The sequence below is a fragment of the Labeo rohita genome, chromosome 6, assembly GCF_022985175.1.
Source record: "Labeo rohita strain BAU-BD-2019 chromosome 6, IGBB_LRoh.1.0, whole genome shotgun sequence".
In the NCBI taxonomy this organism is placed as follows: domain Eukaryota; kingdom Metazoa; phylum Chordata; class Actinopteri; order Cypriniformes; family Cyprinidae; genus Labeo; species Labeo rohita.
In genome coordinates, this window is record NC_066874.1 from 9,686,280 (window position 1) to 9,701,570 (window position 15,291).

Here is a 15,291-nt window from a genome sequence, read left to right on the forward strand (position 1 = left end):
GCTATTTTAACAAGTGTTTTCACAACACTTCCTCCAGTGAAAAAGTCCACTTCAAAATGCATCAAAATGTTTGTTTAAGACTGTGTTTGGTCTGCTTCACTCGTTAATGGTGCTTGATCTCTGCAGATTTCTCTCCTGGTTCAGACAAGATTACTTTTTCACTGGTGAAAACACTTTTATGTATTGAGGACTTATATTTGAAGCAACAGTTTTAAGTTAACTTTTTATTTTAGATTAAGATATCGTTGATGGACTGTTGTGTGGTTTACTTGTGGATTATTGTGATGATTTTATCAGTTGTTTGGACTCTCATTCTGACGGCACCCATTCACTTTGCTGGCCAAGTGATGTAACTCTAAATTTCTCCAAATCTGTTCCAATAAAGAAACTCATCTTCTTCTTGGATGACCTGAGGGTGAATAAATTATCAGCAAATTTTTACTTTGGGGTTAACTATTCATTTAACTGCACTGAGACTCTTGGATGAGAACAAAATTGGAACTAAATTGAGTTGGATAATGACAATAACTTTGCAACATTAACACTGTTAATGAACTAAATCAATATTGAATTAATCTAAAAGAAAAAAGCTATTGTCTTCTTTAGAGCTGCTTGTATTTGAATTAAACTTGTTTCATGACTGTTGAACTATGCAACATCAACACAGTTATTGAATTAAATTAAAATTATACTAAATTGAGCTTAATGGTTAAACTATTACCTTCTGCAGAGTATTTTTTATAGGTGAAACTAAACTGAATTGATCCATTCTTTTAAATGAATGGTTTAGTTGTCTTTTAATCTGTTTTGAAGCTGCTTTGAAACGATCTATATTGTTGAAAGCTCTATATAAATACATGTGATTTGATTTAAATGTTTAGCGTCACATCCCTAGAAACTCCGGTGTACAGCACAGATCATTTGTTTCTCCATGACATCAAAAATAAATGGATTTATGTTACCACACTTTTTTTTCAGAATATGTCATTTTAATGTCTGTAGAGATTGCAGGGCAAGTGATTCAATTTGCAATGATAAAGAAAACGTATTTTCACCTTTTTAACAACCTACAATGTGTGACAACAGCATAACGTTTCAATGCAAAGAGCTAGGGCGCCATCATGTGGCAACATTGGAGATTTGCGTATTAATTTAATATAAAGTGTATAAATTCATCCTAATTTAGAAATTAACATAATATATAATAATTTTATGTTTATATATTTTAAATGTTAAGACTTGCAAAAGTAAACAGAAATGCAAAAGCCTTTAAGCTATGAAGTCATAATCATATATGACTTTTTTATGTTGGCAATATGGTTTACGTGGCCTAATTATATATTCCTTTGTCTCCCAATAGATACTGTATATTTTGTATGCATTTTTGTATCTTGTATCTATATCAATTTTTAAGTAATTTCAAACAAAATGCAAAATGTTAAACTAATAAAAAATTAGAAACGTTTTTAAATTATTGCTAAATGGTCTGTACTTATTGTATATATGAAAATCAACCAGCAGAGGGCGCTTAATGATCATCTCGTGCGCTGCCAGCCTACTATCTCATAACATTTGAATGCGCCTTACTAATCAAAATACTACATTTGCTAGACCTTTGTAACCAATTGCGTTGTGTTGTGCTGTTCAAAAGCCGCTATAGCTGTGCTTCAGTCATGCGTGCTGACTGCATTTTCATATTCTCCCTAATTCTTCTTAATTTTCTTATTTAACGCAGTTCGGTGATCATCGAACGGAAACTTCGGTGAAGTTTAGAATCCCAAATATTAATAATGCTTTGTTAGTCGTGCGGAGCTAGAAGCGGTCAGCACCGCGGACAGCTCTCGATTATTTACCTATATGTAAAATATCTGATCAAATCGGATCAAATAAAGAGATTTAAACAAACTTTTATGTAGTATTCAAATAGCCAGTGCTGAATCATCATAATAAATAACGTTTTGAAGAGCAAAACAAAATCTAGTAACAAAGTAGAAACACTAACAGCCATCATCTCGTGCTTTTGTTTATTGAAAATAAAATACAATCCGACAAGAACAGTATACATTCTATGTCTGACATTAAGGAAAAAGAAAAAAAAAAAATTAAATAAATTAAACTAAAAATCTAATCTAAAAATGTCTAATCTGAATTGAAAAGCTCTGTTAACAATATGTTAAATCGTTATACTGTAAGGCTTGGATAGCCTTATAAGTCAATTTGTTATAAAATAATAACACTCCAGTTTTTAACGATCTAACGTTAAATGTTTTGGGTTTGATAAATCAAAGGAATGGCGACAAGCACACTCTTTTTTCTGGAGTTTGAAAAAGCGTTTATTTCCTACATCGTCTCATATAATATCATGCTATAGTTTGATACACAGTAGCCAATAGGAGAAGAGCGGGGGCGGACTTAGTGCTGAATTCTGCGGATTGATTGGATCTGATTGCTGTGGGCCTGGGTGCCGAACTCGTTATAGTTCCTGTATTCTCCCTGACGTCTGTCTCTCTCAAAGATATACTGGTATCCACGGTAACCTGGAAACTGGTATCCCACCCAGCTGCAGGAGGTGTGAGGGTGAGATGAAGAGCAACATATTATTATCGAGATAAATGCAGAGAGAAGTAGGCTAATACAAATATACTTAAGCAAATTGAGAATGACTTACGCTCCAGAGTTGACTTTGATAGAAGGAACCTCCTTACTGCACCAGCCCATGGCTTGAAGAGAGGGGTAGTCGTCGCACATCTCAAACTTGCGTCCCATCATGTCCTCACACTCATACAGGGTAATTTTACTGTCACTGTGTTTCTGGTGATGAAAGAGGACAAAAATTTGTACCAACAAATATATTCTTTAAGATGTCATTTTAATAACTTAAATTATCTGCACATTTCTTTGAAGAAGAATGCATGTGATAAACTCACAGCACACTTGATGGGTCTGAAGGAAAGCAGGTGTTCAGTGCGGTAGCTGCTGTTTCCACTCCAGGCCTGATAGCAGGGATAATCTCCCTTCTCCAGGATGAACTGCTGACCCTGATACTCTGGGTACTCATAACCCACCCAGCTGCAGAAATAGATAGATATATAGAGAGGGAGAGACAGAGAGCATTTTGAGCTCTTTGATATATTTTCCAGAGCATTGTTTTACATGCACGTAAGACTACGATAAAAGCAACAGCTCACACACACACTTACGGGCCGTTGTCCACCTTGATTGAACGGATCTTTTGGAAATCCCTGTCCAGAATGTTCGGGCACTCCAGCATGAACTCACAGCGCTTGCCTTGGAAGTTTTCCTCCTCCCACACTGTGATCCTCCACTGTCCCCGCTGCTCCATCTGCTCTCTCTGATTCATGATGGCCGCCTGTCTGCTCTCTCCAGCTACCGTTAACATTAGGGATAAGGTTAACAATACAACACCTGCCCTCACCTGACAAATCACAAGCGTTGCTATTTAACATTAAGGCCTAATCTATGACCTCAGCTGTTTACTTTTAGCACGAAGCTATCAAAAGTAAGATTACTGACAATGCGAGAGAGACTTTTTTAGGTCACTTTAGAATAAATGCTTTTTGTCCTATTAGGCCTTTTTAGTATAGCTCTCAAACTGACACATATTTGCATTAAAACAACCAGAGAATATCAAGAGTTTAAGTTTGCTATCATAGAAAATAGGGGCCCCTTGAATCCAGTGATGACTGAAACAACTTAAAAATTCATTTAGTAGCCACCAGGGTTGACTTTCCAGTCCATGGAAAGATTCACAAAGGCCTCTATCTCGCTTCATTCATCCGGTCCATGATGATTGTGTCCGGTCAACACGAATAAGCATCTGTTTATCCATTTTCACAGTTAAATCCACTTTTTTGAAGTTTACGATATTGGTTTTGGCAGCATGACGGCGGCGCATACTCACATGCAGTTTGTGGGAGAGATTTGGCGTAATTAACGTTGGGGGTCGGTCCAATACGGGGTGTTTATATAGCCGCTGTCACTGCAGTTACTGCAGAATGTGCAGAGGGACTGCCAGCTCAGCAACATGTGTCAAAAGAGAGCTTAAGTCCTGTTATTGTCTAACAGGGGCTTCAATTTTCTGACTCATCAAAAAAAACAAGGCCCTACAGTTTAACACAGACATACACACTCTGAATGCCCTCACAACGACTGCAGATTCATAGGGTTCATTTAAGAAATGGTAAAACATTGACAGAAAATGATTCAAAGTACTGATTTTTCAGTTTGGAAGGAAGCTTGCTGATTATTGCTTCCATTTGGCTTCTTGTCAGTTGATGTTGCACTAGTTTAAGAAAAGAAATGATAATCTTCTGGATAAAGATATCGATCAATCAGTCGTCATTTTCAGCTAAAAGGTATTTTCAGCTCTTAGTGTCACATCAAGTGTAATCTTGTATTAATTCTGTTGTTTATTACAGTGGACCATCCATCCATTATGTGGTGTCCTCTCAGAGGTTCAGGAACATGATGCACTATTGTGAGAGTCCAAACAAAAGGTATTGTTGTTCAATGGCCCTCATTTTTGTGGGGGTACAATCATTGTACCACCTACAGATGGACTACAGATATTCGTGTGTTTCATTTTTCTTCTAGCACGTTTTAGCATATTGAATATGAACTTGTTAAAAACAAGCTTTTTAAGCACTTTAAAAAAAGAGATTCTGGGAACTGTTCTGAGAGAGCACTGAAATTCACTATAAAACTTGCATTAAATATGCATTAAATGTTTAATATTGTTTGCACTATTTGTATGCTGCTATTGTTTACCTATACATCTGCTATATGGGTGTTTCCTTAACTTTCGTGTCCCAAAGTCTGTTTTTATTATTTATTAATCACATTAAAACTGTCTTTTTTTAATGTCTATCCACTTTATTTTCCCTGTAAGAGGAAAAGAGATTTTGTAAATTTTATAGGTCTTGCTTCCAGTCTTATCCACGTCCAGCTATTTTTAGCTGTACATAACAGCCTGTTTTACTGCTTGATATTGCAAATTGGTGTGTATTACCATATTATTTTAATGTATTATCTTAATTATGACACACTGGTTTGTACTGCAAACAGTTTTACCGTTTACTGCACGTTGTTATTCATCTCATTATTTCCTTATGAACCGGAAGTCTCACCCCAAAGGCTTCTGCATTGAAAAATAAGGTGGATATTGTTTGCTTTTGCCATTTTTCAAATGACTTTTGTGTATAGATTTTGTTTTACCTTTGTCCCAGACCAAGGCTTTCCATTTGATGAAAATCCATTATGACAAATCATGTTCAAAACATGAAAATATGTAAAGAGGAAAAAAAATAAAACATATCTACAGTTGAAGTCAAAAGTTTACATACACTTGCAGAATCAGCTAAATGTTAATTATTTTACCAAAATAAGAGGCATCATACAAAATATATATACATAAAAGACATTTACATATAGTCCACAAGAGAAAATAATAGTTGAATTTATAAAAACAACCCTGTTCAAAAGTTTACATATGCTTGATTCTTAATACTGTGTTGTTTCCTGAATGATTTACAACTGTTTTTTTGTTTGTTTGTTTGTTTGTTTAGTGATAGTTGTTCATGAGTCCCTTGTTTGTCCTGAGCAGTTAAACTTTGTGCTGTTTTTCAGAAAAATCCTTCAGCAAATGCACACTGATGCTCCAGAAGGAAAAACGATGCATTAAGGGGGTCGGGGTGTAAACTTTTGAACAGAATGAAGATGTATACATTTTTTCTTATTCTGCCTAAATAGCATATTTTTTTAATATAGTACTGCCCTTCAGAAGCTACAGAAGATACTTACATGTTTCCCAGAAGACAAAATAAGTTAAATTTACCCTGATCTTCAAATTCAAAAAGTTTTCACCCCCCTGGCTCTTAATGCATTGTGTTTCCTTTTGTGTGTGTGTATAAATATACTACTACTCTACTATTTATTATTATCAAAAATTGTACAGAATAAAAAGTACATTTCATGGCTAGTTTGTGCTAAATAGTGTTACTTTTTTATTATGTAAATGGATGTTAAATGACAGAACAGGCAAAAATTAGGTTCTCTTCAACACAAGTTTTCCAAAACCACCAAAAATGCAAGACAGGGAGTGTTGTAACTAGTCCAAAAATTTTTTTAATCGACCAACAAAAATTGTGCAGAATGGGACATTGTGTAGGCCTGCATTCGCTTTTAGAATCGCATGCATTTATACTGATTTGTAATATGTTATGATCATCAAAAAGTCAAACGGATGTTTGCTCATGGATTATATGCTTATAGAAAGAAGTGAGAAGTGTTTCTATTCCCCTATGGGTGTGAGACAGAGATGTTGGCAGGCTTAGTCAGGGCCGCAGGCTAATCACATCTTTCCTTGCATCACTACAGCATTCATTTCACAGTAAAATTAGTCCATTTACATCACAGGCCAACCTACTCTCTCTCACACACAGATAACAATTCAAAGCAGCTCAGTGAGTCAGCCAGGTCTTCATGAACCAGATTAAGACAAGATAGTGCTAACAATGTGTGGTAAAATTTTTGCAAAATTAGTGGTAGTATAGTACACTACCTGTGTAAAGTTTTTGAAAGAGTTCTCTAATGCACAAAAAGTCTGCAGTTATTTCATAAATTACATATAAAAATACAATAAAAATTTCATTTTAAATAACTGTTTTCTATTTCAATATATATAAAAATCGAATTTATTCCTCTGATGGCAAAGCTACATATTTAGCAGCCATTACTCCAGTCTTCAGTGTAACATGATCCTTCAGAAATCATTCTAATATAAGTTGGTGCAGTGTTAAAAACAGTTTTGCTGCTTTTGGAAACATCTCAGAAATAAATTACATTTTAAAAAATGTTCAAATAGAAAATAGATACTTCAAAGTATTACTGTTTTTACAGAATATTTAATGAAATAAATCAGCATTGGTAAGCATATAAGTGACTTGTTTAAGAAAAAAATGAAAATCAGTAGTATACATAAACAGTCTCTTATTACTGCCGTTTTACCCCGAGAATCATTCACTCCACCCACTTTTGGAGAGAATCCCAGGTTGACACATGTAGTCTGAATGCACTATATGGAGCTGAGTGTTCCAGGACCATCACCTGCTTCTCACTTCCCCAGTCATTCAGCCATTACACAGAACAAACAGGTAGTGTTTACACATCTGCCCCCACTCCTGCTGTCTGCGTGCTACACCCTATACCTGTGTGTGTGATGAATGTTTATTAGTGTGTATCTCATTTCGTGTGTGAACGACAGGGTCGGTTAGTATGCAAGCGCTCTGTGTGTGTGTCTCCTTCATAAATCCATCTGTTCCATGGTAACACTCTTCGTCCCCTGTTCTTTCTGAGTCTCTGTGAGATGGCATTAGCATCCTCATGTTGTCAGGTAGGCGCTGGAAAACAAGAGCTGTCTAGATGACGCACATCTCCAGGGCTGTTAACCAGTCACCTGTCCTTGAAACTATATTTGGTGAAGTTTGCACACACCTTGAATATAATATCCACCATACAGACACGCAGCACAACAGTTAGACCAATTTCACTGCCAAATATCTAATTTGCATTCATTCTAAAGATTCTATCTTTTATGTAAATGCATCAGACAAAGAAGTTGCAGTATGAATATTTTACTGGAATGGAAAGATGGAACAGAAAAAAAAAAATAAAATTAAAAATATTTTTTAGTTTATATATAAATTTTAAATTTGTTAATCAATAATTACATGTATAGCAGATGTATATCATATGCTTCCTTCTCCAAAATGTAGTTTCTGTTTTGTGGCTGGCATTTTGGGATTTCCTCATAGATGGTGACAAAACTGGTGCCTTTTTCTGCTTGTAGTACAAAGCTGAGGGCCAAAACCACCTGCCACATGTTCACTGGCACCATGGAAACTAATCCTGCTCTGTGTGTGAAAAACAGGCCCTGACAGCTCAAACTCAGACATCTGCACCACCAACAAATATGCTGTGACTCTCACTCTGGGTCTTTGTTTGAGTGTGTGTGTGTACTTGTTTTTGCTACATTGTGGGGACCAAATGTCCCCACAAGGATAGTAAAACCTGAATTTTTGGAAAAAATTATTAAAAATAGTAAATGGTGTTTATCTGAAAATGTAACGATGCAAACATGTTTTCTGTAAGGGGTAGGTTTAGGGTTAGGGTTGGGTTAGGGGATAGACAATATCATTTGGTCAGTATAAAATCTATAGAAGTCTATGGAAAGTCCCCACAATTCACAAAAACAAACGTGTGTGTGTGTGTGTGTTTTGTCACATGCATGTTTGTTAGTAACAGTATATTTCTATACAAAATGTATAGGATTTCATATATAAAAAAACTACTTTTGTAGTGACATGGCTGTGACATTTATAATGTTACCAAAGACTGCTGTTTAGAAATTTGAAATGCTTTGAAAAAAAATCTAGCACAGTTTCCATAAAAATATTAGGCAGCACAAGCATTTTCACCACTGATAATAATAAGAATTATTTCTTGAACACAGCATACAGTTGAGGTCAAAAGTTTACATACACCTTGCAAAATCTGCAAAATGTTAATTGTTTTACCAAAATAAGAGGGATCATACAAAAAGCATTATTTTTTTATTTAATACTGACCTGGTTAAGTTCACATAAAAGACATTTACATATAGTCCACAAGAGAAAATAATAGTTTAATATTTATTAAAATCACCCTGTTCAAAAGTTTATACACTCTTGATTATTAATACTGCGTTGTTACCTGAATGATCCACAGCTGTGCTTTTTTGTTTACTGATTACGAATCCCTTATTTGTTCTGAACAGTTAAACTGCCTGCTGTTCTTCAGAAAAACCCTTCAGGTCCCACATATTCTTTGGTTTTTCAGCATTTTTTTGTATTTGAACCCTTCTCAACAATGACTGTATGATTTTGAGATCCATCTTTTCACACTGAGGACAACTGAGGGACTCATATGCAACTATTACAGAAGGTTCAAACCTTCACTGATGCTTCAGAAGGAAAATGATGCATTAAGAGCCAGGGGGTGAAAACTTTTGAACAGAATGAAGATGTGTACATTTTTCTTATTTTGCCTAAATATCTATATATATAAATATATATATATTTTTTATTTATTTATTTATTTTTTATTTAGTACTGCCCTTACATGTTTCTCAGAAGACAAAATAAGCTAAATTCACCCTGATCTTCAAATTAAAAAAATTTCACCCCCTTGGCTCTTAATGCATCGTTTTTCCTTCTGAAGCATCAGTGAGCATTTGAATCTTCTGTAATAGTTACATATTAGATAATCCCTCAGTTGTCCTTAGTGTGAAAAGATGGATCTCAAAATCATACAGCCATTGATGGAAAGGGTTCAAATACACATAAATGCTGAAAAACCAAAGAATATGTGGGACCTGAAGGATTTTTCTGAAGAACAGCAGGCAGTTTAACTGTTCAGGACAAACAAGGGACTGATAAACAATTATCACTAAACAAATAAAGAAACAAAAACACAGCTGTGGATTATTCAAGTAGCAGCACAGTATTATGAATCAAGCGTATGTAAACATTTGAGCTGTGTCATTTTAATAAATTCAACTATTATTTTCTCTTGTGGACTATATGTTAACATTTTTAATGTGAAATAGCTTAATCAGGTCAGTATTGAATAAAAAAAAACATTTTGCATATTCTGCAAGGTGTATGTAAACTTTTGACCTCAACTGTATTTAGTGTTGGGGAGTAGTACATAATGTCATTACAAAAGAAATGTAACTGTAATTTGATACAGTTACTTATGAAAATGTTAATGATTGCAAAGGGGGTTAGATCTCTATTTACTGTATTAATATTAACTATTTCTTGTTATGTTTTTAAATCTGTGTTTAACCTCAGAATGGTTTATAATCAATCTTTTTATCTGACAGTAATTAGTCTTGAGTACAACCAGAAGATCAACCCTACCTGGTTTAAATGTTTTAAACGATTGAAAGTTAAAAACATTAGTTAGGAAATTTATTCAAGTAATCAAAAAGTAATCAAATGTTATCAGTTACATAAAGTCATTATTACATTTCAAATACATATAAATAATCAACTTGTAATCAGTAACCTATTACATTTACAAAGTAACCTTCCCAACGCCTAGCATATTAAAATGATTTCTGATGGATCATGTGACACTGAAGACCGCAATAATGACTGTGGATTCACCATCACGGGTATAAGTTACCGTTATTAAAATAGATTGTAAAATATAATATTTCACAGTTTCTATTCTCATTGTATTTCTGATCAAATAAATGCCTGGGATAAAGACTTAAGTGCAATAATATTCATGCATAAAACGCCTCTGTATGGGGCTTGTAAGTGTGCATGTCCATGTGTTCGGTGCAGGTGTGTTTATGTTTGTTTGCCAGAACAGTCAGTAAACACACCAAACAAAAGACTCCTTCAAATTGCTTTGGGCATATTGAATGTTGACCTCAATATTTCTTAGTCTAATTGGTGATATTGAAGATACTTGTATGACCAATCGCAGGCTGTGAGGCAGCCTAAAGGCACTTGCATATTTCATTAGTGGTATTGTAATAGTCTTTTGCTGAAACACATGGCCCCTGGAGCCTCTTTAGTTGCAGCAACCTTCAGCATCATCAGAGCAGAACATGAAATTCTGATCTAATAACAGCCTTCTGATTTCACATCTGCTACAAACGACAATGTTTCGCTTTCAGCTAAACTGCTTTTGTTTTATTACTATGCTTGTGTAGTCTGAGCTTTGTGGTAGCGCTTAATAGAAGCAACAGATGGGAAAGAAAACAATGTGCTTCGCACTATAACAATTAATATAATGCATATGTGTGGTAAATACAGCATATAAAGGTGCACTGCCAACCTAACAACAGCCACAGATGTTGAATGGCTTTATGTTTGTGTTATCCAGAAGAGTAATGGTAATTTATTTGAATGAATTTGACTTGAGAGATATGGAGGCCAGGGTGACTCAGTGTTAGCCTGTGTGAAACAGTCAGGAGCAGATGGTCAGGCTGATGGAGAGGGAAGAGAGAGTCCAGGCTCCTCTAGTTAATGTTTTACCTGTTACCTATTAATGCCGTTTACCCATTACCCCTTCTGCACATCAAATTCTCCATTGACTTCTAGATTTCCATAGTAACCATATGCCTCCACAGTTACCGGGCTAGCGTACGTGTGATAACTCAACATGCAAACACTGAGGAGTTGAGAAGAACTTTATTTTGCCATTACATCACCGCAGCATATGTGAGAACTTCGCCCTCACTCATTTAAAACCAGCACAGAAGAGAGGAAGTGAATAACTCAACAAACATGATGTTGGATAACAGGTGACATTGTAAATCATGACCATTTCAGAAGATAAATTATCAGTTGTGACTCATTCATTTGTCTGTGAAAATCTCACACCAACGGTTGCATTTATGTGGTTTTCCATCTAAAAAACAATTCCAAACAAAAAAGCACAGCAGTTATGCTTCTAATCCAAAAAGGTCACAGACGTTTGCACCGAAGAAGTTCTGCACTTGCTTAACGCGAGCCGAACGAACAAAACTGAATCCACATGTATTGTGCGTGTGGCTCAACGTAAAGCAAGTGCAGTTTTATCCATCGAAGTACTGGATGTGCACTGTGATAAACTCCAAAAATACTGTAGAAAATACTGTCAAAAATTTGAATCCGAAGCTTTTCATTCGTCAGATGTGTCCCCTACCCTTTACCTGCAAATAAGTAAAACAGTAAAGAAAAATAAATTAGATATTCTAGTATTAATGTATATTTATTTTATGTTTAATGCACTTATATGTCATTACAATGGCTTATGTTTTCATCGATTTAGCTTTCCTGACACATTTTTTACTCAGGTTTAATAGTTTTTAGAATTTCCATAATCCATCAGTAATTACATTATACATTCAAACTAGTTCAAAAAGTGCAATAAACTTTTCATTACAAGATATAATATTGGCAATACTTTCTTTTTACTAAACGAAATATATAAAAAGGTTTATTTAAATTGAATTTTTTTTTTTTTTTACTTTGCCCTTTATTTGAAAAAAATCAAAAGAACAGTAACAATACAATAATTCAGATTTCAAATTAATTAGAAAAACATATTCCGCAACATGCAAACAGCATTGGTTTAATAACAGAAAAAAATGAGTTTTTCCATGTATGGAACGAGTTAAGAAAAAAAGCATAGCATTAAAGCTTATTTTCCTTTTACCTGTCTGGCTCACCTAGTTTCACATCCAGGTTGCTCTGATGGAAGGCCTCAGTCGACATGGTCCTTTCCGTACCTGCAGGTCCTGTGAATCAGCCTGGCCAGTGACGGGTTTTTATAGTCGACAAAAATCATGCCCCCTCTCCTTTTCCCGCAGCTGTAAAGGTGCTGATCTCTCCACGCACCTGTCGCACTTTAGAGCAGGTCTAATGTTGACCGAGGGGCGGAGTGAAATGGTCCTTGCTGAAGTGTGGTTTGGGCCTCCAAGGCGTTGGATGCAAATTATTTTTTAGCAACTTCTGTGATCTAAAATCTGATATATACTGATATTTTATGCGGATCATCCGTGGTCGTAAGAGGTAAACGTTTTTGAATCATTAAGTCACTGGATCACTACAAAAAAAAAAAAAAAAAAAAAAAAAAGCTGACAAGGAAGGACGTGCTGTTTCACGCAGGGCGGGTTTAATTTGCACAAAATTTACATGGCGCTTGCAAATGTCTCTTTTTTCCTGATTCAGATCGGGAACTGAAAAAATAGTTACCCGATGGACGTCCACTACTTCTTTATATAGCGATATGCATTGAAAATAGAATAGAAGCAATCTCACATCAGAGTAGAATAGTATTAGCCTACATCAACTATGAGTTATAGGTTACCAAACATATATCACATAAACAAATGCAGTTTACCTCAGATATGTAACTTTTTTTTTTAAATGACATGAGGTGTAGATGAGATGTGCAACATCCAGAACATTTATCTTTTCACGTCAATGATGGTTTCTGCTCTGTAGCAGGAATATGGCGCCATCATGTGTTGAATGATAGAAAAGACATATATGTGACCCTGGACCACAAAACCAGTCTTAAGTAGCACAGGTATATTTATAGCAATAGCTACAAATATATACATACATTGTATGGGTCAAAATATAACAAAAATCATTAGGATATTAAGTAAAGATCATGTTCCATGAAGATATTTTGTAAATTTCCTATCATAAATATATCAAAACTTAATTTTTTATTTGTAATATGCATTGCTAAGAACTTCATTTGGACAACTTTAAAGGTGATTTACTCAATATTTTTATTTATTTATTTTGTTTTGTTTTATTTTATTTTTTTTGCACCCTTAGATTTCAGATGGTCAAATAGTTGTATCTTGACCAAATATTGTTCTATCCTAACAAACCATACGTCAATGGAAAGCTTATTTATTCAGCTTTCAGAAGATCTCAGTTTCAAAAAATTGATCCTTATGACTGGTTTTGTGATCCAGGGACACTTATTTCTGTTTGTCCACACTGTAAAAAAACAAATTGTTGAGTCAGCTTAAAATAATTTGTAACCTGGCTGCCTTAAAATTTTAAGTTTAGTCAACTCAAAAAAAGTTTGAAATTTTAAATTATACTAAGTGACAACTTAGATATTTAAGTTGAATCAACTTAAAATTTTAAGGCAGCTGGGTTACTTACCCATCTGTTAAGTTTAGCAAACACAAATATCTAAGTTGTTACTTAGTACAACTTAACATTTCAAGTTGAATAAACTTATTTTAGCTGACTGAACGTAAAATTTTTAGGCAGCAGGGTAACAAATTATTTTAAGCTGACTCAACAAATTGTGTTTTTTTATTTTTTTACAGTGCATATGACACAAAATAAAAACGTAAATTTTCCCCCAGTTTCACAGACAAGGCTTAAGGCTAGTCCCAGACTAAATGCACGTTTGAGCTGTCTCAACTGAAAATATCAAGATATACACCTGTATGTCACAAGCGTCGTGTGGGAATGAGGAGTAGGAACGAGGAGATCCGGAACATAGGCTTTTATTTAAATAATCCACACTAGGAACAGGAACAAACAGGACCAGCAGGGAATCCACACGTAAACATAACGCACAAGACTTTAGAAGACGTTAAGCGAAACAGGGAGTGACAATACAAGAACCGACCAACCAATGGGGAACAGAACCAAACTTATATACACAGACTAATCAGAGGGAGACAGGTGTGAATGATAACACAATGATGTAATAATTGAAGACGGAACAGGAAATACCAAATAAGGGCATACATAGAGAAAAACCACAAAAACAGTCCACAGGGGTGTGACACTGTAACGTTTTCTTCTATGTCATTTTTATAAAATCTGCTTAAATATCTTAATTTAACTAAAGCCTAGTCCTACCTTAAGCTAAGCCCATCTGTGAAACCGGGCCTTTATGCTTTTAAGAAATACGATTGTATGAAGGAACATTGTTGGATGTCCATTAGGCCTACTTCTTGGGGACTATATTTAATTACAATCCTTAATTAACTGATTTTGACAAGATGTTGATGGGGGAAGGGGGAATAAAGTGAAGGGAGGGGGGTATTAGAGGTTAACAACATCACTGGGGTCATCAGGTGGGCATCGCCTTTCCACTCTGTTTCACTGATATGGCCACAACATCTCCGGAGGGCTCAACCAAACAGCCACAGGTTACCCTTCTCCCCAACTTCCCCTGGTTAGGTATGTTTTATGCTGCATTCACGCCATCTCGTAATTCAAAGATGAAAACATGTGACATTCTACTCTGAATTATGTGTTTCTGTGGCAACACTATCAACGCCAAAGCCCTCACGTGCTCCTGAACTCGTAATTACAACTTGTAAACTCAGAATGTTCTGAGAGTTACGACTTGGAACATGACAGATGTACCACGTGACCGCCACCAAGCTCAGTTTGGCACTGCTTAGGCGCTACCTCTGAGTCAGACAAAATAGAAAGCTATGAGTAAAATGTCATGTCTTGTCATCTCGGAAATACGGTAATTACATGGCGTGAAGGCAGCATTAAAGCATGGCAGCTGGTTAAGATGGTTCTGACATGGTTATTAGCTGGTCATGTGCTGGTCCTAAACAACCAGCTCCTGCACAGGACTAGCTCATAACCAGCTTATAACCAGATCAGGACCAGCTTAAACCAGCTCATATCCAACTAAGGACCAACTTAAACCAGCTTAAGCCAGCTG

At 35.4% G+C, this 15,291-nt stretch overlaps 1 protein-coding gene and 1 long non-coding RNA gene across 2 annotated transcripts; both read right to left on the reverse strand.

The window, feature by feature from the left end:
• Positions 1 to 2,007: 2,007 nt before the first annotated feature.
• cryba2a (crystallin, beta A2a) lies at positions 2,008 to 3,971 on the reverse strand. Its single transcript, XM_051111728.1, has 5 exons — positions 3,923 to 3,971; positions 3,201 to 3,387; positions 2,928 to 3,069; positions 2,669 to 2,811; positions 2,008 to 2,560 (listed from the first exon to the last, which is right to left on the reverse strand). Exons 2-5 carry the CDS (start codon positions 3,359 to 3,361, stop codon positions 2,413 to 2,415), a joined length of 594 nt encoding a protein of 197 aa, XP_050967685.1. The 5' UTR covers positions 3,362 to 3,387; positions 3,923 to 3,971; the 3' UTR covers positions 2,008 to 2,412.
• Positions 3,972 to 11,248: 7,277 nt separating this feature from the next.
• On the reverse strand, positions 11,249 to 12,420 carry LOC127166457 (uncharacterized). The gene is made up of 2 exons (XR_007827910.1): positions 12,277 to 12,420; positions 11,249 to 11,770 (listed from the first exon to the last, which is right to left on the reverse strand). It is a non-coding gene; the product is annotated as an uncharacterized LOC127166457 (long non-coding RNA).
• Positions 12,421 to 15,291: the final 2,871 nt, after the last annotated feature.

Excerpts from the sequence above, each read along its gene's own strand:
- cryba2a (XM_051111728.1), bottom strand. The coding sequence starts at position 3,361 with ATGAATCAGAGAGAGCAGATGGAGCAGCGGGGACAGTGGAGGATCACA. Across the intron at positions 2,812-2,927 it reads TCAGACCCATCAAGTGTGCT|AAACACAGTGACAGTAAAAT; the intron begins GTGAGTTTATCA and ends TTTCATCACCAG. Across the intron at positions 2,561-2,668 it reads ATCAAAGTCAACTCTGGAGC|CTGGGTGGGATACCAGTTTC; the intron begins GTAAGTCATTCT and ends CACCTCCTGCAG.